Source organism: Pleurodeles waltl, chromosome 8, assembly GCF_031143425.1.
Source record: "Pleurodeles waltl isolate 20211129_DDA chromosome 8, aPleWal1.hap1.20221129, whole genome shotgun sequence".
Lineage (NCBI taxonomy): Eukaryota > Metazoa > Chordata > Amphibia > Caudata > Salamandridae > Pleurodeles > Pleurodeles waltl.
In genome coordinates, this window is record NC_090447.1 from 518,684,317 (window position 1) to 518,709,392 (window position 25,076).

The window sequence follows — 25,076 nt, forward strand, 5'->3', positions numbered from 1 at the left end:
TTTTCTCAACAATAATGTGGGGTCCACTCCATTTGTCTTGGAGTGCTCTTGGGGCCACAGGCTCCAAGACCCACACTTTCTGCCCTGGTTGGTACTGAACCAAAACAGCCTTCTGGTCATGCCATTGCTTTTGGAGCTCTTGGCTGGCCTGAAGGTTTTTACTGGCCTTTTTCATGTACTCAGCCATCCTAGATCTTAGGCCAAGTACATAGTCCACTATGTCTTGTTTAGGAGCTTTTAAAGGTTGTTCCCAACCCTCCTTCACAAGTGTTAGAGGACCTCTTACAGGGTGTCCAAATAGGAGTTCAAAGGGGCTGAAGCCCACTCCTTTTTGGGGTACCTCACTGTAAGCAAAAAGGAGGCAAGGTAACAGGATATCCCATCTCCTGCGGAGTTTTTCAGGGAGTCCCATTATCATTCCTTGGAGAGTTTTATTAAACCTCTCAACCAGTCCATTTGTTTGTGGATGATACGGTGTGGTGAACTTGTATATAACACCACATTCCTTCCACATGGCCTTTAAGTAAGCAGACATGAAATTGCTTCCCCTGTCTGATACCACCTCTTTTGGGAAGCCCACCCTGGAAAAGATTCCCAGGAGGGCCTTTGCCACTGCAGGAGCTGTAGTGGTCCTTAGAGGAATTGTGTCAGGATATCTGGTGGCATGGTCCACTACCACCAAGATAAACCTATTGCCTGAAGCAGTCGGAGGGTCAAGGGGGCCAACTATGCCAACCCCTACCCTTTCAAAGGGAACCCCAACCACAGGCAGTGGAATAAGGGGTGCCTTTGGAGTGCCACCTGTTTTGCCACTGGCTTGACAGGTTTCACAGGACTTACAAAATTCTTTTGTGTCCTCTGACATTCTAGGCCAATGAAACAAGGGGACAAGCCTGTCCCAAGTTTTCATTTGCCCCAAATGTCCAGCTAAGGGAATGTCGTGGGATAGAGTTAGGAGGAACTTTCTGTATTCCTGAGGAATCACCAATCTCCTGGCAGCTCCAGGTTTTGGATCCCTTGCTTCAGTATACAAAAGGTTGTCCTCCCAGTAAACTCCGTGAGAGTCACTGACATCCCCATTTGCTTGTTTGACAGCTTGCTGTCTTAGACCCTCTAGTGTGGGAAAGGTATGCTGTGCCACACTCCGCTCCTCCCTGGCAGGCCCCCCTTCACCCAAAAGCTCAGCAGTGTCTGCTTCCAGCTCCTCTGGTGTAGGTTCTGCACAGGGTGGAAATTCTTCTTCCTCAGAAGTTGAATCCACTGTAGAGGGAGGGATAGTAGGTAGTGTTTTACCTTTACTAACCCTAGCTTTAGGGAGCACTTGGTCCATTCTTCCAGGATCCAAGTCACCCTGTCCTTTTTGCTTTTTGGCCTGAGCCCTTGTCAAAGCAAAAATATGCCCTGGAATGCCCAGCATTGCTGCATGAGCCTCCAACTCCACTTCTGCCCAAGCTGATGTCTCTAAATCGTTCCCTAGTAGACAGTCTACAGGTATATCTGAGGCAACCACAACTTTCTTTGGACCAGTACCCTCCCCCCCCCCCAGCTGAGATTCACAACAGCCATGGGGTGGCTAAGAGTGTTGTTATGAGCATCAGTCACTTGGTACTGGTGACCAAGTAGGTGTTGTTCAGGGTGGACCAGTTTCTCTATTACCATTGTAACACTGGCACCTGTGTCCCTGTAGGCCTGAACCTCAACACCATTTATTAGGGGAAGTTGCTTGTACTTATCCATGTTAAGGGGATAAGCAACTAAGGTGGCTAAATCAATAGCCCCCTCAGAGACTAACACAGCCTCTGTGGTCTCCCTAACAAGACCAACCCCAACTAAGTTACCAAAAGTGAGCCCAGCTACTCCCTTGGATTGGCTATTAGTAGGTTTGTTCCCACCACCACTGCTATTACTAGGGGTACTAGGTGAAGCAGCAGGGGTTGTAGTGGTAAGAGGCTTGGTGCTTTTCTTTGGACAACTGGGATCTGTTGTCCAATGGCCTTTTATTTTACATAAATAGCACCATGGTTTCTTTTCTTTGTTTTGATTAGAAGAGGATTTGGGCCCACCACCCCCACCAGAGTGTTTTTGTGGGCCTGATGAAGACTCATTTTTAGATTTGTCCCCACCCTTGTCAGAAGACTCACCATCCTTCTTCTTGCCATCCTTGTCACCCCCTGTATGAACTTTTCTGTTCACCCTTGTTCTGACCCATTTGTCTGCCTTCTTTCCCAATTCTTGGGGAGAGGTCAGATCAGAGTCTACCAGGTACTGGTGTAACAAATCAGACACACAATTATTAAGAATATGCTCTCTCAGGATTAAGTTATACAGGCTTTCATAGTCAGAAACTTTACTGCCATGTAACCACCCCTCCAAGGCCTTCACTGAATGGTCAACAAAGTCTACCCAGTCTTGTGAAGACTCCTTTTTGGTTTCTCTGAACTTCATCCTGTACTGTTCAGTTGTTAAGCCATAACCATCTAGGAGTGCATTCTTAAGAACTGTAAAATTATTGGCATCACTTTCTTTAACAGTAAGGAGCCTATCCCTACCCTTTCCACTGAAAGATAGCCATAGGATAGCAGCCCACTGCCGTTGAGGGACCTCCTGTACAACACAGGCCCTCTCAAGTGCAGCAAACCACTTGTTAATGTCATCCCCCTCCTTGTAAGGGGGCACTATCTTGTGCAGATTCCTAGAATCATGCTCTTTTGCAGGATGACTATTTGGAATACTGCTGCTGCCACCATGGGGTCCTAACCCCAACCTCTGTCTTTCTTTTTCTAAATCAAAGGCTTTCCTACCTAAATCCAGCTGTTGCTTTTTGAGCTTCAGCCTGGATTCTTCCACTCTCAATCTATTGAGCTCCCTTTCTAACACTCTGTCTTCAGGGAGGGTGGGTTGGGCATGCTTTGACACAGAAGAATGGTGTGAATGAACAGAGGGAGACCTGTCCCTAACAGATGGCACTCTAACATTCTGGCCTACAGAAGTAACACTCCTACTGTGATGTGAAGTCATATTAGTACCAGCCATGCTAGGTGGCTTGCTAGGGGACAGGCTGGGAAGGTTCCTTTCTAACTCCTTTACTAGGGGTGCCCCAGAATCAGAGTGGGAACCATCAGCTAATCTCTCAACAGAAGTGCCAACTAAGGTCTTATCTTGTTCAATGAGCATGTTAACTAACAGTTCTCTAGAGGGATTCTTCCCTACCCCTAAACCTCTTTCAATGCAGAGACTCCTTGCTCCCTTCTAGCTAAGGTGATCATAAGCAAGTTTGGTCAGATCAACAGTTTGGCCTGTACCAGACATTATAGAAAAGGTTTAAGGGACAGAAAAAAAAGAAAAAGTTTCAGAACTTTTTAAAGAACAGAAAAAAAACTTTTAAAACTTTTTGAACGTTTTAGAGGTACTTTTCAGCACTTAGCAAAGGAGTAAGAGAGGAAAAGCAAAACCTTTTGGTTAGGTGTACATACACTGAACTTGTTTTGTATATTTTTCTCTTATGAAAAGTACAATATGACAAAGTGGTAAGTAGTTGCAAGTACTTATCCCACCGCTGCACAACCAATGTAGGAGGCTGGCCTGGTTTGTAGTGGTACCAAGGGGTACTTACACTCTGCACCAGGTCCAGTTATCCCTTATTAGTGTAGAAGAGGTGTCTAGCAGCTTAGGCTGATAGAAAATGGTAGCTTAGCAGAGCAGCTAAGGCTGAACTAGGAGACGTGTGAAGCTCCTACTATACCACTGGTGTCATATGCACAATATCATAAGAAAACACAATACACAGATATACTAAAATAAAGGTACTTTATTTTTATGACAATATGCCAAAAGTATCTCAGTGAGTACCCTCAGTATGAGGATAGCAAATATACACAAGATATATGTACACAATAACCAAAGATGCAGTAATAGCAATAGAAAACAGTGCAAACAATGTATAGTCACAATAGAATGCAATGGGGGCACATAGGGATAGTGGCAACACAAACCATATACTCTAGAAGTGGAATGCGAACCACGAATGGACCCCAAACCTATGTGACCTTGTAGAGGGTCGCTGGGACTGTAAGAAAACAGTGAGGGTTAGAAAAATAGCCCACCCCAAGACCCTGAAGAGAGGGTGCAAAGTGCACCTAAGTTCCCCAAAGAGCACAGAAGTCGTTATAGGGGAATTCTGCAGGAAAGACCAACACCAGCAATGCAACAACGATGGATTTCCAGACGAGAGTACCTGTGGAACAAGGGGACCAAGTCCAAAAGTCACGATCAAGTCGGGAGTGGGCAGATGCCCAGGAAATGCCAGCTGTGGGTGCAAAGAAGCTGCCACCGGATGGCAGAAGCTGTGGATTCTGCAAGAACGACAAGGGCTAGAAACTTCCCCTTTGGAGGATGGATGTCCCACATCGTGAAGAGTCGTGCAGAGGTGTTTTCGTGCAGAAAAAACGCCAACAAGCCTTGCTAGCTGCAAAGGTCGCGATAGGGGTTGTTTTTGGATGCTGCTGTGGCCCAGAAGGGACCAGGATGTCGCCAATTGCGTGAGGAGACAGAGGGGGCGTCCAGCAAGACAAAGAGCCCACTCAGAAGCAAGCAGCACCCGCAGAAGTGCCGGAACAGGCACTACGAAGTGGAGTGAACCGGAGCTCACCCGAAGCCACAAATGAGAGTCCCACGACGCCGGAGGACAACTCAGGAGGTTGTGCACTGCAGGTTAGAGTGCCGGGGACCCAGGCTTGGCTGTGCACAAAGGAAATCCTGGAAGAGTGCACAGGAGGCGGAGTAGCTGCAAAACACGCGGTTCCCAGCAATGCAGTCTAGCGTGGGGAGGCAAGGACTTACCTCCACCAAACTTGGACTGAAGAGTCACTGGACTGTGGGAGTCACTTAGACAGAGTTGCTGAGTTCAAGGGACCTCGCTCGTCGTGCTGAGAGGAGACCCAGAGGGCCGGTGATGCAGTTCTTTGGTGCCTGCGGTTGCAGGGGGAAGATTCCGTCGACCCACGGGAGATTTCTTCAGAGCTTCTAGTGCAGAGAGGAGGCAGACTACCCCCACAACATGCACCACCAAGAAAACAGTCGAGAAGTTGGCAGGATCAGCGTTACAAGGTCGCAGTAGTCGTCTTTGCTACTTTGTTGCAGTTTTGCAGGCTTCCAGCGCGGTCAGCAGTCGATTCCTTGGCAGAAGGTGAAGAGAGAGATGCAGAGGAACTCTGATGAGCTCTTGCATTCGTTATCTAAATAATTCCCCAAAGCAGAGACCCTAAATAGCCAGAAAAGGAGGTTTGGCTACTTAGGAGAGAGGATAGGCTAGCAACACCTGGAGGAGCCTATCAGAAGGAGTCTCTGACGTCACCTGCTGGCCCTGGCCACTCAGAGCAGTCCAGTGTTGCCAGCAGCACCTCTGTTTCCAAGATGGCAGAGGTCTGGAGCACACTGGAGGAGCTCTGGGCACCTCCCAGGGGAGGTACAGGTCAGGGGAGTGGTCACTCCCCTTTCCTTTGTCCAGTTTCGCGCCAGAGCAGGGCTGGGGGATCCCTGAACCGGTGTAGACTGGCTTATGCAGAAATGGGCACCATCTGTGCCCATGAAAGCATTTCCAGAGGCTGGGGGAGGCTACTCCTCCCCTGCCTTAACACCTTTTTCCCAAAGGGAGAGGGTGTAACACCCTCTCTCTGAGGAAGTCCTTTGTTCTGCCCTCCTGGGCCAAGCTTGGCTGGACCCCAGGAGGGCAAAAACCTGTCTGAGGGGTTAGCAGCAGCAGCAGTTTGGTAGTAACCAGGTCTGTGCTAGAGACCCGGGGAATCATGGGATTGTCTCCCCATGATCTTAGACATGTTACATGGCCATGTTCGGAGTTACCATTGTGAAGCTACACATAGAGAGTGACCTATGTGTAGTGCACACGTGTAATGGTGTCCCCGCACTCACAAAGTCCGGGGAATTTGCCCTGAACAATGTGGGGTCACCTTGGCTAGTGCCAGGGTGCCCACACACTAAGTAACTTAGCACCCAACCTTTACCAGGTAAAGGTTAGACATATAGGTGACTTCTAAGTTACTTAAGTGCAGTGGTAAATGGCTGTGAAATAACGTGGACGTTATTTCACTCAGGCTGCAGTGGCAGGCCTGTGTAAGAATTGTCAGAGATCCCTATGGGTGGCAAAAGAAATGCTGCAGCCCATAGGGATCTCCTAGAACCCCAATACCCTGGGTACTTCAGTACCATATACTAGGGAATTATAAGGGTGTTCCAGTATGCCAATGTAAATTGGTAAAATTGGTCACTAGCCTATTAGTGACAATTTGGAAAGAAATGAGAGAGCATAACCACTGAGGTTCTGATTAGCAGAGCCTCAGTGAGACATTTAGTCATAACACAGGTAACACATACAGGGCACACTTATGAGCACTGGGGCCCTGGCTGGCAGGGTCCCAGTGACACATACAACTAAAACAACATATATACAGTGAAATATGGGAGTAACATGCCAGGCAAGATGGTACTTTCCTACAATTTGATGTAAAGATTTAGTGTTCTGAGATCTAAGATGGGTCTCGGAGTTTTGTCTTTTTTGGGTATTAGAAAATACAGGGAATAAACACCTGTTCCTTTCTGATGATTGGGTACTAGTTCTATTGCGTCTTTTTGCAACAACGCTTTGACTTCTAGTTGTAATAGATCTAAGTGTTGTTTGGACATGTTGTGTATCCTTGGAGGCACATTTGGTGGTAATTGTAGGAATTCTATGCAATAACCATGTTGGATAATGGCTAGGACCCACGAGTCTGTTGTTATTTCTTCCCAGTTTTGGTAAAAATCTGTAAGTCTCCCCCCCACTGGTGTTATGTGTTGGGGATTTGTGACACTGAAGTCACTGTTTATTTTGAGGGGTCTTTGGAACTTTCCTCTAGTTTTAGGGAACTGTCCACCTCTGTATTGTCCCCGAAAGCCTCCTCTCTGATACTGGCCCTGGTATGTGGGTCTGGTTTGTGAGGTTGAGGGTTCTGTGCTTTGGGCCCGAAACCGCCCTCTAAATTGTGTCTTCCTAAATGTGCCTCTGCTCTGTGGGGAGTACAGCGCGCCCATGGCCTTGGCCGTATCCGTGTCCTTCTTCAGCTTCTCTATAGCTGTGTCCACCTCCGGCCCAAACAACTGTTGTCCATTAAAAGGCATATTAAGCACAGCCTGTTGGATTTCGGGCTTAAATCCGGAGGTGCGTAGCCATGCGTGTCTCCGAATAGTGACCGCTGTATTCACAGTTCTTGCGGCTGTGTCCGCTGCATCCATTGCCGATCGTATCTGGTTGTTCGAGATACTTTGGCCCTCTTCCACCACTTGTTGTGCACGCTTTTGGAACTCTTTGGGCAGATGTTCTATAAAGTGCTGCATTTCATCCCAATGAGCCCTGTCATATCTTGACAATAAAGCCTGGGAATTGGCAATGTGCCATTGATTGGCTGCTTGTGCTGCAACTCTTTTCCCCGCTGCATCAAACTTTCGACTTTCTTTGTCGGGTGGTGGTGCATCTCCTGAGGTGTGTGAATTAGCCCTTTTACGTGCTGTGCCTACTACTACTGAGTCAGGTGTCAGTTGTTGCGTGATGTACACAGGGTCTGTAGGGGGAGGCTTGCACTTTTTCTCCACCCTAGGTGTGATGGCCCTGCCTTTGACGGGCTCTTGAAATACTTGTTTCGCATGTTTCAACATCCCTGGTAACATTGGAAGACTCTGGTACTGACTGTGTGTTGACGACAAAGTATTAAATAAAAAGTCATCCTCAATCGGTTCAGCGTGCAGTGTCACATTGTGAAAAGCAGCTGCTCTGGATACCACCTGCGTGTAAGCGGTACTGTCTTCAGGTGGTGATGGCCTCGCTGGGTAGCAGTCTGGACTATTGTCAGATACTGGTGCATCATATAGATCCCATGGGTCATCCTGGCTCAACCCTGTGTGCGTTGAAGATTGCATCATAGATGGAGTCGCAATTGGTGATGGTTGCGGTGAGTGGTGTGGTGATGGTTGTGGCGAAAACCGTGGTGGAGTTACTTGTTTTGCCACCTTTGCTTTCGGTTGTTTTTCTGTATCTTGGAAAGCAAGTTTCCTTTTCATTTTTATAGGAGGGAGAGTTCTTATTTTCCCTGTTTCCTTTTGAATATGGAGCCTTCTTTGCGTATACTCTGGCTCTCCTGCTTCTAGCTCTTGTCCAAATTTATGGCCTTGTAGTTGTCCTGAAAGGCCTTGTTCTTCGGAGTTTGAGCGTGTTTTCGGCTCTGATGCTGGGTGTTTCGGTACTGAAACTTTTTCTGCAGTCTTTTTCGGCTCTGAAGCCACTTTTTTAGGTTTCGGTGTGCCGACATCTCGGTGCCGACTTATCTCGGAGCCGATCTCCCGGTGTCGAGTCTGGTCTGAGCCAGGTTCTCAGTGTCGAGTATGCTGCGTGCCGGAATCTCGACCGGAGTCGGAAGACTTCGACACGTGCGTGCCCTTTTTCGGTGCCGATGGTTGGTCACCAATTGTACGGGTTGAGCCATGGCCTGTCGGCGGTGGCGTCCCCTGGGCCTTCATGATTTTGGCGTGAGTTTTGGCCGGGGCTGGTTTACTCACGGTTTTCGGCGCCTGCTCTGTTTCGGGCTCGTCCGAGTCCAAGTCTGCGATGGAGAAAGTCTCCTCTTCCTTGACGTCGTGGTGTCCTGACGGCGCCAATGCCATTTGAAGCCTTCGTGCTCTCCGGTCCCGTAGCGTTTTCTTCGACCGAAACGCCCGACAGGCCTCGCAGGTATCCTCTTTGTGTTCGGGGGACAAACACAAATTACAGACCAGATGTTGATCTGTGTAAGGATACTTGTTGTGGCATTCGGGGCAGAAGCGGAATGGGGTCTGTTCCATTAGCCTTGAAGACGCACGCGGTCGGGCCGACCAGGCCCCGCCGGGGAATAGAAGCCCCGAAGGGCTACCGGAGCTCTTCTTGATTCGGTGTCGATCTGTGCTAACTAACCCGATAACGAACGACAACAATACTGTCGATTTTTTCGAGATTTAACTACCTTTTCCGAACCGGAACACGGAGCGAAGAGGAACACATCCGAACCCGATGGCGGAAAGAAAACAATCTAAGATGGAGTCGACGCCCATGCGCAATGGAGCCAAAAGGGGAGGAGTCCCTCGATCTCGTGACTCGAAAAGACTTCTTCGAAGAAAAACAACTTGTAACACTCCGAGCCCAACTCTAGATGGCAGGATATGCACAGCATGTGTATCTGCAGCTACACATGCCATCAAACATATATATATATATACATATATACAAGACAATTGTCGCTCACCCAAGGATTTCGTGGAACAACCATTCATGCAACGGGGAGGCGGTGGGACCGTGAGGAATCCACAGGTAGTTAATGTATCCACCAAAAAAAGCATTACCGAAGGTAAGTAACTTATTCTTCTGATGGATACACCTACCTGTGGATTCCTCACCTAAAGAATAGAGTCACAAAGCAGTACTACCTCCGGAGGTGGGTGCCCGAATGGGCAAACTAAGAAATCCTGCAGCACCGAGCGAGCAAAATGGCCATCCCTCCTAAGCTCAGAATCCAAACAATGTTTGACAAAAGTATGGAGGGATGCCCAAGTTGCCGCCTTGCAGATGTCAACCACAGGAACACCCCTAGCTAAAGCCGAAGAGGCAGCCTTTGCTCTGGTGGAATGAGCACGAAGCCCCACAGGTGGTTCTTTCTTAGCTAAGGAATAACAAAGCTTAATACAGAGAATGACCCACCTGGATAGCGTTCTCTTGTGGACTGCTCTGCCTTTCCTCTTCCCCACGTATCCAACGAAGAGCTGATCATCTTGCCTGAACTCCCTTGTCCTGTCGACAAAGAAGCTCAATGCTCTTCGTGGATCCAGTCAGTGGAGCCTCTCTTCCTCCTTGGATGGATGAGGCGGAGGGTAAAAGGAAGAGAGAGTAATAGACTGCCCCAAGTGAAAGGGTATAACAACCTTTGGGAGGAAAGCCGCCTTGGTCCTTAACACCACTTTGTCTCTAAAGAAGGAAAGGTATGGAGACTCTACACTGAAGCTCACTGACTCTTCTGGCCGAAGTTATGGCTACCAGGAATACAGTCTTAAGAACCAGCAAACGCAAAGCACAAGAATGCATTGGTTCAAATGGCGATCCCATCAGAAATGCTAATACCAAATTAAGGTCCCACTGAGGCATAACAAATGATGAGGGCGGAAACTTATTAGTGAGCCCCTTAACAAACCTCAAAACAATTGGAGATTTAAACAAGGAAGGTTGATCTGGGAGGCACAGAAAAGCCGACAGTGCTGATAAATAGCCCTTAACTGTGGCAACTGCACAACCCTTCTGTGCCAAGGAAAGAGCAAATGATAATATATCAGACAAGTGAGCCTTTAAGGGATCAATTCGGTTCTCTCCACACCAACGTACAAATTTAGCCCATCGACTTGCATAAATCGATTTGGTGGAGTGTCGCCTGATCGATAAAATAACATCCACCACTTCCGGTGGGAGTGAAAAAGCACTCAGATTGCCCCGTTCAATCTCCAGGCATGAGGGTGCAGACTCTGGAGGTGGGGGTGTAGAATATGCCCCTGCGACTGCGAGAGGAGGTCCACCCTGTAAGGGAGACGGAGCGGAGGGCACAGAGAGAGTTGGAGAAGGTCTGTGTACCACACCCTTGTTGGCCAATCCGGGGCTATCAAGATGACCTGGGCCCGGTCTTGGCGGATCTTCCTCAGAACTCGAAGAATCAGGGGTATGGGAGGAAACGCGTAAAGCAACTGACCCTTCCAGGACATCTGAAACGCGTCCCCCAAAGCTCCTTGCACCGGATACTGGAGGCTGCAAAATAACGGGCACTGCGCGTTCCCCTGAGTAGCAAACAGATTTATCTGCGGACACCCCCACATCTGGAAGATGTAAAGAACCAGATCCGGATGAAGACTCCACTCGTGATCGACCGAGCTGCGTCAACTGAGAACATCCGCACGTACATTCAGAACTCCAGCCAAATGATTTGCTACTAAGCAAATCTTGTGGTCCTGAAGCCAGGACCAGAGTCGAAGAGCTTCTCTGCAAAGGAGGTACGACCCCACTCCTCCCTGCTTGTTTATATACCACATTGCGGTAGTGTTGTCCGTCAGGACCTGGACTGACTGACCGCGAATGGAAGGGAGAAAGGCCTTGAGAGCCAGACGTACTGCACGCAATTCCAACAAATTGATGTGAAACCTCTGTTCCACTGGAGACCAAAGGCCTTTGACCTCCAGGTCGACCAGATGAGCTCCCCACCCTAGAGTGGAAGCATCCGTTACAACTGTGGCCACCGGCGGAGGCAGCGAGAACAGCCTTCCTTGCGACAGGTTGCCGATCGCTGCCCACCACTGAAGATCCACCACAGTGTCTCTGGTGATCGTGATCGAATCTTCGAGATCCCCTTTGTGCTGAAACCACTGCCTGCGGACGCACCACTGAAGAGCCCTCATGTGCCAGCGTGCATGAGTGACCAGCAGTATGCAAGAAGCAAACAGACCGAGCAGACGAAGGACCTTGAGGCCTGGAACTACAGCTCCATTTTGAAACATCAGAATCAACGCCCGAATGTCCTGAACCCGCTGGGGCAGAGGAAAGGCCCGATTCAATGTCGTGTCCAGTACTGCCCCTATGAACAGGAGGCGTTGAGAGGGCTCCAGGTGAGATTTGGGCACATTGATTAAAGAAAAAAACAGGTCGAACAACAACTGAGTTGTCGACTGCAGGTGACGCCGCACAAGCTCCGGAGTCTTGGTTTTGATCAACCAATCGTCCAGATAGGGAAACACCGCTATCCCTCTTCTGAGCTCTGCCGCTACTACCGCCATCACCTTTGTGAAGACTCGAGGTGCTGAAGTAAGACCAAACGGGAGGACCGCAAACTGATAATAGTGGGATCCCACCACAAACCGGAGATACTTCCTGTGCGATTTGAGGATCGGAATATGGAAGTACGCATCCTGCAAATCGACAGACACCATCCAATCTCCTTCGTTCAACGCCAAAAGAACCTGTGAAAGGGTCAGCATTTTGAACTTTTCCTGCCTGAGGAATCAATCCAAAATCCTTAAGTCCAGAATTGGTCTCAACCGACCATCCTTTTTGGGGATCAGGAAGTATCTTGAATAACAGCCCTGACCCCTCTCCTGCTCGGGAACCAACTCTACTGCGCCTTTTGACAATAGGGATAACACCTCCTGTTGCAGTAACAGAAGATGGTCTTCCGAACAGAAGGATGGGCGGGGAGGGAAGGGAGGAGGGAACTCCCGAAAGGGAAGAGCGTACCCTCTCTTCACAATGTCGATGACCCAAGAGTCTGATGTTATAAACTCCCACATTGGAAGAAATTGGGCAAGTCTCCCCCCTACCGGAGACAAGTGAACAGGGAGTGGTGGAGGACTAAGGCTGCTTTCCCTGTTGCACCCCTTCCGAGGAAGAGGAAGAGGCAGAGTGCTGCTGGGTGGCTCCTCTTGTACGTACTCTGACCCTGCCCCTGAAGGATCTGTAAGGCAGGGAGCTTGCAGATTGTTGTGGTGCCTGGAACCTGCCACGAAAGGAGAAGCCACGTCCAAAACCCCTAAACTTCCTATATGACCTAAAGGTAGAGGAAGTGGCTGCCTGAAGTCCTAACGACCTCGCTGTGGCTCTGCTCTCTTTGAAACGTTCAAGAGCAGAATCTGCCTTTGTCCCAAAGAGTTTTTCCCCATCCAAAGGCAGATCCAGAAGAGTTGCCTGCACATCCGTAGAGAAGCCTGATGAGCGCAGCCAAGCCTGACGCCGCGATACTATGGATGTACCCATAGCCCTTGCCACAGAGTCTGAGGTGTCCAACCCAGACTGAATCACCTGGGTCGCCACCGCCTGAGCGTCCGCTAGCAAATTCAACACCTCTTGTGGCAAGTTTGGATGACCTTTTGCTTCCTCCATAAGGGCATGAATATAACGTCCCAAAATGCAGGCTCCAAGATTTCGCCTTCCTCCAGATGTTGTCTGCTATATTCCTCCTCCTCCAGGAGGCGCAAAGCTAGTCTTCTGGACCGGAGCCTGGATTCGAGCCCCGGCGTCAATAAAGCGTCGGCTGATGCCGAAGATCTTCGCCAGCGCCGCTCTTCGGATCCATCCAACGCCGGACCCTCCAGCGCCACAGGCACCTTGACTGTGGACTGGATCCGTGGAGAATCCACCGGCGCCTGAGTAGCAGACGTTTTAGGCGTCACAGGTCTCCTGGCCGATGCCAAGGGCATTGGCGCGGCAGCGGCCCCAGAAGGCAAAAATGGCATGAAGGGCGTCGCCTTGTAAGGAGCCGGAGCACCCAAATTAAAAGCCAAAGGGCCTGACGGACCCGCATGCCCTCCACCAGGCGCCATGGTGGAAAAGATATTGAACATGGCATTTAAAAATGCCGCAGGATCCGTACCCGGCGCCATGAAAGCTGGATATGCTTGCGGTGTCGGCGCCGGCATAGAAGCTGATGATGGACCAGGCATCTCCTGCTCCGGAGAAGCCGCTGGTTCTTGAAGAGGCTCGACTTCAAACACCGACAAAGGTGAAGCCGGAGTCGTAGGAGGCGGAGGAGTGACGGTCGGGCTAATCTCCCACGTCGGACGGCGCCGAGCTGACAGATGTGGGTTCGGACCTGGACCGACCTCTACTCGATCGGTGCCGAGAGTCGTGACGACGCCAAGAGTCTCCATGGCAAAAATGAGTCCTCGAAGATTTCGAAGAAGACTCTTTACGATGCCGCCTTTCCTTCCTTTTCTTGGAACGGGCTAGGAACAATTTAGCCTCTCTTTCCTTAAGCGCCTTACGGTTCATGCGCTGGCAAGAACCGCATGACTCGACCTCATGGTCGGAACTAAGGCACCATAAACAATTTTCATGGGAGTCAGTGACCGACATCCGACCCCCACACTGGCTACAAGGCTTAAAGCCAGATTTTCTTGGCTGCGACATAGTAACTACAGATGCGCAACTGTAGCTCCCTGTTAGCCTCGAAGAAAAACCGTTATTCGAAAGCATGGAAAAGAGGGAACTGACGTCTGCACGTCGACGAGGGCTTCTTATTGCCTAGATGACATCATACGAGTCGGGCTATTGTGACGTCATCGTCGACGTGCAGAGCTAGAAGAAATTTCTGTTGAAGCTGGCGCGAGGGGAAAATTCTTTAGGTGAGGAATCTTTAGGTGAGGAATCCACAGGTAGGTGTATCCATCAGAACTGTTTCTTACAGCTTACCCTTGAGCATTTGTATGTAAAATATTAACACCCATCGCTTCTTTAGATGTGGGGGAATAGAAACCTGTACAGCTAAAACAAAGGAAACGTCTCCAAATAAATTAATACTTCTACCATCTATGCAAAAAAGTGTAATCTCATCACAGATGCGACCACAGGTGACTTCCGAACATTTCACCAAATTGGGTTAGCATATCTATATATGCGCAACAAAAGAAGTCATATTGTTTTAGCTTGAAAATGGAGGCAAAAAAAGAGTAAGATTTGATTATCTGAATACTGAAATAGCCATCTAGGGTCTGCAGTAAATCTTATCCCCATGGTTGTAAGAAAACATGCAGAATCACTGGATACCTAAATCCAAAGAAATACAAATAATGCGGCCCATGAAGACATGTCTTCTTTACTCCCTGTAAAAGATAGGCCACTCAAATAAAACAAGATAAAACACGACCTAAGGAGCCAACGGGAGAGGAGGGATAACTCTGTTCACTGTGCCAAGATCCTATAATCATTTCATCTTTGCCAAGAAGCATTATTTCACGACACGTTTATCAGCAAAGTAAATGGCTTCTGTGGAAACGAATTCAACTTACCAAAGTCGCACAGTTTTAGGATGTCATTGTGGCTGATCAAGAGATTTTCTGGTTTAATATCTGAATTAAAGAAAAACAAAAGCTTTAAGTGTATTAAGTACATTTAAAAATATAGTTTTAAATAAAAAAATTAAGAAGTAATATTAGAAAAAGACCATGTGGCAAGACAGATATTAAAGGACTATATTGATGAGTGTGACAATATGATAATAGCATTCATCCTTATTATTTAAATAGTAGATGACAAGTTAAATGTACCGGTAATACTAGCCCACTTACCTCTTACAAAACAAAGCACCATAAACACGTAGCGCAAGTTGTTATTCACAGGAAATGTAAATCAGTCTAAATGCAACAAAGAGGGCCTGTCAACACTGACAGAAATCATGGTAAAAAATGCATGAAAAAACACCATCTTCAAAAATACAGCAACGGTGTGGCCAAAGGGTAACAAACATGGCCCATTTCCTTCTGCGATCGACAAAGGCCCTTATGGATTTCGATGCTCGTGTTGTTGCTCATGGAATCTCTGACTTTTAAGTGTCGATTAAATTACGTGGTAGTGTTGTGTTTATTTTAAAATGCATTCTAGATATTATTATGAATTTATTTCCATAATTGTGTTCTGGTGTACCGGAAGGGGATGGGTAGTTTTTATCTTTAAAATGTGTTGTCTTTACACTTTAATTTCATTTAATGTTTGGATTGTAGGTGGCGTTTAGCTCATTAGGAAAGTCGAGGAGCTTGTGGTTGTTGGAAGCGGGGAGCTGGAACTGGTGCTCTGGCTGTTCAGTCGTGGTTGGTGGGCTTCAAGACCAGAATAAACTTTCTTCAAACTAATTGTGTTGGTGGTTTGTATCGGACACAACAGGTCTGAGCGCCTGATGATGACTGTTCTTAGTGTGGAAAGAGGTGCTACAGGTGTATAAATTATATTGTGATGAAGGGTCTTCCTCACAGGAGTATATGCAGTACCTGTTGGGCCAACCTTTGTGCAGCTTCCTCTACCTACCTACATGCCCCGGAGAGCATTCTGATGCCTAGGCATCTGAATGAAAGAGGACTCGTCCCTGAAGGAGTCTTCATCTCATGTTTGTGGCTTGGAGGAAGCACCTGGCTAAGATCTGTGCTACATGGAGCCTGCCATGCTAGCAGGGCGACCCGACTTGCACAGCAATTTCTCTCTTTGTCTGAAGTTAGGTGAGGGACACATCAGAGTACAGGGGAACTTCAGAGCAGTACACCGTATGCGCTCATCAGTGTAACTTGTGGGAGGAGTTTCTGGGTGGCAACATAGTTTCTTTTTTGCTGAACTGTTTTACTAGCATTTAAATATCGGAATAAGTGCAAAACAGCTGCAATACGGAAATATATCAAAACAAAAGCACACTGTCAACATATCTGTATAATGTGATACTATCAGTCCCCAGAAATTCACCCAGAAAATCCACAGCAGGCAGAGACATGCCCCCACTACTTGGTATTCCATCCTGTATTATGCCAGCTTTATTAAAGCTAGAGTGACATACCGAAGTAGGCCTGCAAGGGACACCATATTTTCATGTTTTTTTGGGCAGCCACATGGCATGTAGATAAGAATCGCCATGGTCATTCCCTTGTGCACCCTATCAATCCAATCTCTCACCCATGTTCACCTATTTATTGGAATGTTTTATCTGGCCAACACTAAGCCATCGTACAATGTTGCAGAACCTGACTCTGCAGCAGATCACATTCCAGGGTATCTATGACATGTCAGACTTAAAAAGAAGGAGTCCTCCTGCATGTGCGAGAGTTACCTTTGAGTACAATACATTATGTACGTAATTGATTGTATTAACACATAGCAGGTAGATGTGGCTTACTCCCTAGGCAACATATGAGCACAACTTCACTACTTATCTTTTAACCCCTTCCATGCATCAGACGGCCGGGAGGCATCCAACGAGACAGTGGGCGTGTATGTCAGACGGCTCCATACATCTTCTGTGTTTTGGCTAGTTCAGACATTTTTTCAGCCAATCTGAACTCCCCTCGTTCAAACCCCATTAGACACCAGGGATGATTATTTAGGAAATGCGAGGAGTGACCCCTTGGGCAAGGGTCAACCCTGCGGGCAATATACTTTATCTATGTTTTGACCACCCAGAGGCTAGATAGGCCCTTTTTGGCCAAACTGCCCCCTGGTGTGATCAAACCCCACTAGACACCAGGAATTATAGACTTAGGAATTGCAGAGAGTGACCACTTGAGCAAGGGTCGCAACTCTGGGGGGAGGGGGTCATATGTTTTATCTCTGTTTTGCCCCCTCACCCCACCCCTGGTGGCTAGTTTGGCCCTATTCTGGCCAATCTGCCTGGGGGAGGGGGTGGTTCGAAACCCACTAGACATCAGTGATTACACACTTAGGAATTGCGGGGAGCAACCCCTTGGGCAAGGGTTGCTCCCCTGGGGGCAATATGTTTTATCTATGTTTCAGCCCACCCCCAATCCCATGGCTAGTTTGGCCATTTTTCAGCCAATTTGTCCCCCCCCCCCCCGGGGTGGGTCTAAACCCACTAGATGCCAGGGATTTTACATTTAGAGAGTGCAGAGTGCGACCCCTTGGACAAGGATTGCTCCCCTGGGGCCCCTTATCTTTTATCTGTGTCCCCCTCACAGAGGGCTAGTTTGGCCCTTTTTCAGCCAATCTGCTTCCCGAGGGGGTCAAAACTGAAAATATGCCAGGGATTTTACATTTAGAAATTTGGGGAGCGACCCCTTGGACAATGGTTTTACCCCTTGGGGTCCATATTGTTTGGTATTTTGAGTGGTCAAGCCTCAGGGTGGGTGGTAACAATTGAGTCACCTGGGAATAAGGTTATGTGTGTGGTTGGGGATCAACTTCTGGGGTTAGGTTTACTTCTTATTGGTGGTGTCTTTTTTTGCCTTTTTCACACCTCTTTTCAGTGTCTTTTGATTGATAGTTTGTTCTCCTTTTTATTCGTATTGTGATTCTTTCTTTTTTATTGTAGGGCCAATCGCTTCCTTTGTCTTACTGGTGAATTCTGGTTGCAGTTGCAGATTTGGCAGATCTGTAGTTTGTGGAGAATTGGTTGGTAAGCAACTCATCTTGTAATCTTTTCTTCTAATGTGTATCCTTCGCCTGTTTGCATCATTTTTTTTTACTGCTGTTCTGTCAGAATCTTTAGCTTTTTGTGTGATTGACTTTGAAAGTAACTTACTGATTTGTACGCATTCTTTACTGCCTTGTGATATATGCAATATTTAGTTTTTTCCCAGTGCGTGGACTGGCGCTTGGCTGAAATTAATAACTTTTGCAGATTTTATTTCGTAAAGTCATTGGTGAATTAAGTTTTTTTTTAAGAACCATTTACTTACCCTCGTGCCAAATCCAAACAGTGTGCCTGTGACTGACTAGTGGATGGATTTGCAATAATGTTTTGGTGTTTTTTTTGCTTTTTACTGTCAATGCATACTCTCTTTGTAGGAAACACCTTCTGCCCTCGCACCTTTTAGGAAATTGGTCACTAAGGGAATAATATGTGGTATGTTTTGTGTGGATCTGTCAACGTTTACTAACCCAGAATCCCTTGTAAATTTGTTTAATTGACAAAAATATTTGTTCCTCACATCTCTGTGTGGGACAGTTGTGGGGTGACTGGGGCCAGCTCTGATTTCCTACCACCCAGCATTCCCCCAGGTCTCCAGATAAAAATGCTACCTTACTTGTGTGGCTGGGCCATGACCCCGTGACAGGGAATGGCTCAAAACGTATTGTAGAGACATCAAAATTATCTATCACGTAACAACCTGGTTTTGCAAGGAGGGCATCTATGTTTTTGGTCCTGGGCTCAGCGGTCATCTAGGTAAACCTATCAAACCGAACATTTCTGAAAACTAGACACAAGAGGGAGTACAGGGAGGTGTGAGTTGAGTGGATCCCCCAACGTTTTCTTACCCAAAATACCCTGCAAAGGTAAAACGATGAATAAAAACATAACTTTTCCTTGCATTTCTGTGACGTAAACTACAGATGTGTGCGGGGATCCACAAAATTCCTAGCACCCAGTATTCCCCCACTTGTCCCGATAAAACACTATCTCACTTGTGTGCTTAGGCCTAGTGCCTACGCCAGGAATGGATCACATCAGGATCAACAGTAGTCTTCATGCAAAGATGTCTGGGTTTGATAGGTTTCCCTACATGGTTGCCGACCGAACAACTAATTAGTACACCTACCATAGCTATTAATATCACCATAATACGATTTAGGCCCTTCCGTGTCGGGGACACTTGGCATAAACACACAAGTAAGGTAGCATTTTTATTGGGAGAGATAGAGGACAGCTGGGTGGGAGGAAATGTGTGCCAGCCCACTGATTCCACAAGTTTCTCACAGAAATGCAAAGAAAATGTGTTTTTTAGTCAAAGTTTGAGGTTGCAAGGGATTCTGGATTAAAAAAAACGTGCTGAGAGCCATGCAAGTAAGCCTGTCCTGGGTACCCCTAGGTGTCTAGTTTTCAAAAATGTACAGTTTTGCCTTGTTTCCCTAGGTGCCGGCTGACCTATGGTCCAAAATCCACAGCTAGGCACACTGCTATAAAAAAGGGTCAGTTTTGAGTGAAAAAATGTTTGCGTTTTTTTGGGGGGCCCAGCCGTCTCCAACCGACGCTCGGCTCCTGCCTCACGCCTGCCAGCGTGGCAGAGAGCTGAGTCTCAGAGGAACAGCTGCGAGCAAGGCTTTCTGCCCCATTGCGCGTGTTCTGGACGCGCAATGTAGTAAGAGATATTACATTTGGTTTTTCTTTTTTTTTTTTTTTTTAAACAGAAACCATCAAACATTTTGCCTTACAACAAGTACACTGATAACTAAATACACATGGTTTGAATGAAAAAACGTAATATCCTACTAAAACAAAACAAAAACAAAAACAATACTCGTTTAACGATTCCTCAAAGGTAAGTTACGGGTTCTATGTCTTTTCCTAACAGGCATAGAGTTCGACCTCGTGTCTACCAACTCACCGGGATTATGTACACTGGAGGATTTCTTTGTTTCAAGATTCCGCACAACTTCAATTAGCGTGTCACCAGGTTGCACAACACTATCATCTGCTGAGACTTTTGCCACTTTTCCTACGTTCCACCAAACATGTCCATTCACACGAACCGCATTACCACACACTTTACCAACCCTTAATGGTTCAGAGAACTTTGAGTCAACCTTCTTGACAAAGCTAGGCATTTTAACTGGTACCCAATCACCAACCATGAATTGCATTTTTTTTACACATCTATTCCTATCATAATATGTTTTTGGTTTAGCCTGAGCTTTCTCTATGTTCGAACGAATCTTGAGGCCAATGTCTTCCCTACATGTAGCATGTTTCACAAATTTGGATAACCACGCTGGTCTAAACAGAGTGAAGGTTTCCTCCCTTTAAGAGCTTCAAAAGGAGAAACCCCCGTGCTCGAGTGGGGAGTTGTTCTGTAGAACCAAAGCATACTTTTTACAGCCGCATCAACTACACACCCATTAGCCAAAGCCCATTGCACACATTCACCAACCACATGGTTAAAACGCTCATCCAAACCATTAGTTTGTGGTTGGTAAAGAGAACTCTTCAAGTGTCTGATAGCACATTCATTTAGAAAACTCTCAACTTCAGTTGACACAAACTGCACTCCATTATCAGAGACTATCTTCTTTGGAAAACCCTCCTCCAAAACAATTTCTTTAAGGAAAGATACCACTGACTTAGAGTTAGCATCACCAACAAATCTCACATGAGGCCACTTGGAAAAGTAATCAACCACCACATAAGCATATCGTAATTTAGGTGGAAGTAGATGGAAGGGCCCTATCAGATCAATACCAATCTTTTTCCATGGACCCGATGGACACTCAATAGGTTGTAGGGGAGGCGTAGAAGTTTTCAGTGTTTTATCACTGGTAGAACAAATATGACAACATTTGACTAACATTTCAATGTCTTTGTCCATTTGGGGCCACCAATAGTATTTTCTCGTCCTTTTCTTGGTGAGTGTGGATCCCAAGTGACCTTTGTGCGCTTTTTCCAAAATAACAGATCTAATGACCTCAGGAGACACAATTTTGTCATCCCTTAAAAGAATACCATCTTCAATAGATAGTTCGTCTGATACCTTGAAATAAGGCTGAGCAGACAACTCCAAACCTTTCTCATGAGGCCACCCTTCCTCAACGTATGCCAAGATTCTAGCGAGTAACTGATCATTCATAGATGCTCTTTTCCAATCCGCTTCGGAAATGGACCCAACACTTTCTAACTCAACAGCAGCAATAAAACAATTTTCATCTTGAATGCCATCTTTTTCATCAATCTCTCCAGAAACCGGATTCCTAGAGAGATAATCTGCCCTCACATTTTTTCCACCAGAAATGTGTACAACAGAAAAATCAAATTGCAACAACCTGGCCGCAAACCTTGCAATTCTTGGTGTGCTACTCTTGACGTTATTACCATTCAAAATAGTAACCAACGGTATATGATCTGTTTGGAGTAAAAAATGTCTTCCCCACAGATAACATTTGAATCTTTCAATAGCCCACCAACAAGCTAAGAATTATTTTTCTATTACAGAACAGTGTACTTCATTCGGTCTAAGAACCCTTGACGCAAAGCCAATAGTATATTCCTAGTTGCCATTGACCTGCGTCAAAACAGCACCAACACCGAATTTGCTTGCATCAACAGTCAAACAACACTTTAAATTATGATCATAAGATCGTAGAACACTTACACTTCCCAACTTTTGTTTAATAGCGTTGAAAGCTTCCACACACTCAGCATCCCACACAAAGTCTGATCCTGTTTTCAGTAAATTCAAAATGGGTCTTGCTAACGTAGCAAAATGTTCAATAAACCTGGAATATAACTCACACAGACCTAAAAATGATTTGACCCCCACTTTGTCCTGAGGTGCCGGTGCTTCTATGATAGCTTCCACAAGGCCAGGTTTGGGACGTACAACTTCAGCTGTCATGATATGCCCCAAGTATTCTAAAGACGTTTGCAAAAACTGTAATTTTTCTCTTTTCAATACCACACCCGCATTATCAAACACTTGCAAAACCTGCCTCAAAATCACATCATGTTCCTGACGATCGCATAATTCTTTGAAAAACTGACGCTGCCGATGCCAGACCAAACGGCATTCGGCAGTACTGGAAAGACCGCCACAGAGAAACAAAGGCAGTGAAATGTCGAGAATCAGGTGTCAACTCTACCTGGTGGTAAACAGCGGCCAATTCAAGTTTAGTAAACAGTTTAGCTCCGGTTATGCACGAAAGAATCTCCTTGATCTTTGGCAGCAGATGAGTCTACCCAGATTTCTCTCTTAAGTGCCCTCAAGTCAATGCACACTCTCAGTTCACCATTTTTTTTCTTAGCCACTACCAAAGGTGACAACCATGAGAAAGCTTCAACAGGTTCAATGATTCCTTTCATTCTTAAACTCTCTAATTCTCTTTCCAATTCATCTCTGACACTGAATGGTACACCTCTTAATTTATGCTTGCCCGGAATGGCACTGTCTTTGTCTTTGACTTTAATTTTATGTTTAAATCCTCTTATCTCCAGAAAAAACTTTGGGGAATTCATTAAGCAAATCTTCTACATCAGAAGAATCCCTTATAACAGTAACCTGGCCTCCTGTGCCTGGACGCAATACCATACCGAACAACCCTTGGTGAAACCCACCTAAAATGTTCAATCCTTTGACAGCCACGTAAACCTTCCCAAAAATCCATCGACCTTTAAAAACTAGAACATCCTCAAAGAAACCCACTAAGTCAATCCTCCTCCCTTCATATGATACCGCTGATCTATCTGGAGGTGCAGTTTCCGTGTACCCCACTTTTGTTCAAATAACTCCTGTGTAATCATAGTGATCCTGGCACCTGAATCCGCTAACAATCTTAAGTGCCTATCACCTACTTGAACTAAAACGTACGAGTCAATACAGTGATCAGGATTACCACTTCTTATGTCATGTTCACCCGCAGCCAGAATCATTTCTTGGATTTCACTCATCAATTCATCCATTCTATCATCACCCTCATCAGCGACAACGTTGACATTGGAGTTACTACTTTTGACACTTTGACAGACTTTAGCAAAATGTCTAGTTCTGCCACAAGATCTACACTGCACATTCTTTGCAAGATAACTCTTCACTCCTTTCAGATGTGGTGGATAACCACACCGGAAACAAATGTTTGTTTGTTTGAAAAAACGTTTTGGAACAGCACAAGCTCCTTTGCTGGAGGAAGCAAGGTTCATTCTACATCTGTCGCCTGTCCTTTGAGTCACATTAATTTGTTCCACAGGTGGATGATCCAACTCTTTAGCAGATTTAATCGCCGTTTCAATATTCTTGGCAATTCTAATAGAGTCCATTAAAGATGGGTCACCCAGGGACAACAGCTTTTGTTTCATGGATCTATCCGAACAGTGACAAATGAAGGGTTCACGTATTAACTGACCAGCGAAAGCTTCAAAATGACATTCTGCAGAAAATTTCCTTGAGGCAGTTATGTAAGTGTTCACGTCTTCTCCGTTTTTCTGTTCTCTCCTAAAAAACTTGTGTCTCGCTATGACCAAACTTGGTGGGGCATCAAATCTGGCGACTAATTTCTTGAGAGCTTCTTCATATTCATCAAGCTCTTCGCCAACCTCCAATTGAATGTCAGGTAAATGTTTAAATACAGATCTTCCTTCGAATCCTAATGAATGCAACAACAAGCACTTTTTCCTTTCAGGTCTAAATCTTGATGCACTAATAGCCCCCAAATAAGTTTCAAAGGCATCATACCACTGTTTCCATGGTATAGCTGGCTCACCAGGTGTTTCCAAGATTGGCGGCGGGGATTAACTGACTGCATGACCGCTTGAAAGAGTAAAAGAAATGTCACTTAAAATTGCGTCAAAGGCAAAAAATGTCAATGTCCTTTTTAGTCCAAGAATATCACATTAGGCACTTTCTAGTAAAAAAAACTATGAAAATATGGAAAGGAAACCTGTTTAAAGATGGCCGCCACTTTTCCTAAACCCACAAAGTATTTTGTGGCCACACCTTCTGCTAAGATCCACAAAAAAAAAACAACAGAGTGCAATAGAGAGTTCCGTTTTGCCTCACCAAGACGTCTGGAGGCTATTCGAGATTAAACAGCAGCCAGCAACAACAGCATGTGGGCAAAAGTGCAGTTGAGCGCAATGGGTTGATAAACTCCTCGTCGGCAACAATGAAGTAACAAACCTCAACTCAACCAGATTCGATTTAAGAGGTTTATTAAAATTAGGAAGTCACATGAAAAATCACGCCATCTGCGCAGCGCAGTGCGGCCTGTCGCTGCCCCAACACGGCCAGCCGTCTCCAGCCGACGCGCGGCAGAGAGCCGAGCCTCAGAGGAAGAGCTGCGAGCGAGGCTTTCCACTCCATTGCGTGTGTTCTGGACGCGCAATGAAGTACGAGATATTACAGCCTACCCACACAAGTGAGGTACCATTTTTATCAGGAGACTCGAGGGAATGCTAGGTGAAAGAAAGTTGGGAGCTTCCCTTAGATTCCAAAACTTTGCATCACAGAAATATGAGGCAAATGTGTTTTTAGACACATTTTGAGGTTTGCAAGGGATTCTGGGTAACATAACTTGGTGAGAGTCTCACAAGTCACCCGGCCTGGATTCCCCTAGGTGTCTAGTTTTTTTTTTAAATGTACAAGTTTGCTATGTTTCCCTAGGTGCCGGCTGAGTTAGGGCCCAAAATCCACAGATAGGCACATTGCAAAAAATTAGTCAGTTTTCAGTGGAAAAATGTGATGTATCCATGGTGCGTTTTGGGCCATTTCTGGTCGTGGGCACTAGGTAATAAGGTAGTAAGGTTCTATTTTTATCTTGAGACTTGGGGGTACTCAGAATAGCAGAACAAATGTTATTACCAATTGTCTTTCTTTGCATTTGCACCACCCAAATGTATGATAATGTGTAAGAAAGAAGTTATTTTGAGAACTGCCCTCTAATTCAAATGCTAGTGGGTACCCCCAAATTCAGAGATGCGCAAATAACCACTGCTTTTAAACTTCATATCTTGTGCACATTTCGGAAATACATTGGTTCCCTCAATACCTATTTTTCACTCTTGATA

General features: G+C 46.2%; 1 protein-coding gene across 9 annotated transcripts in view; it reads right to left on the minus strand.

Moving 5' to 3' along the window:
- Window positions 1-25,076, minus strand: part of CDKL5 (cyclin dependent kinase like 5) — a 1,213,679-nt gene that overhangs the window by 394,165 nt on the left and 794,438 nt on the right. For all 9 annotated transcript variants that reach the window (XM_069204517.1, XM_069204511.1, XM_069204514.1 and 6 more), the window contains exon 8: window positions 14,887-14,946. In XM_069204517.1, the coding sequence (XP_069060618.1) occupies window positions 14,887-14,946 (60 nt within the window). The remainder of the gene's footprint in view (window positions 1-14,886; window positions 14,947-25,076) is intronic.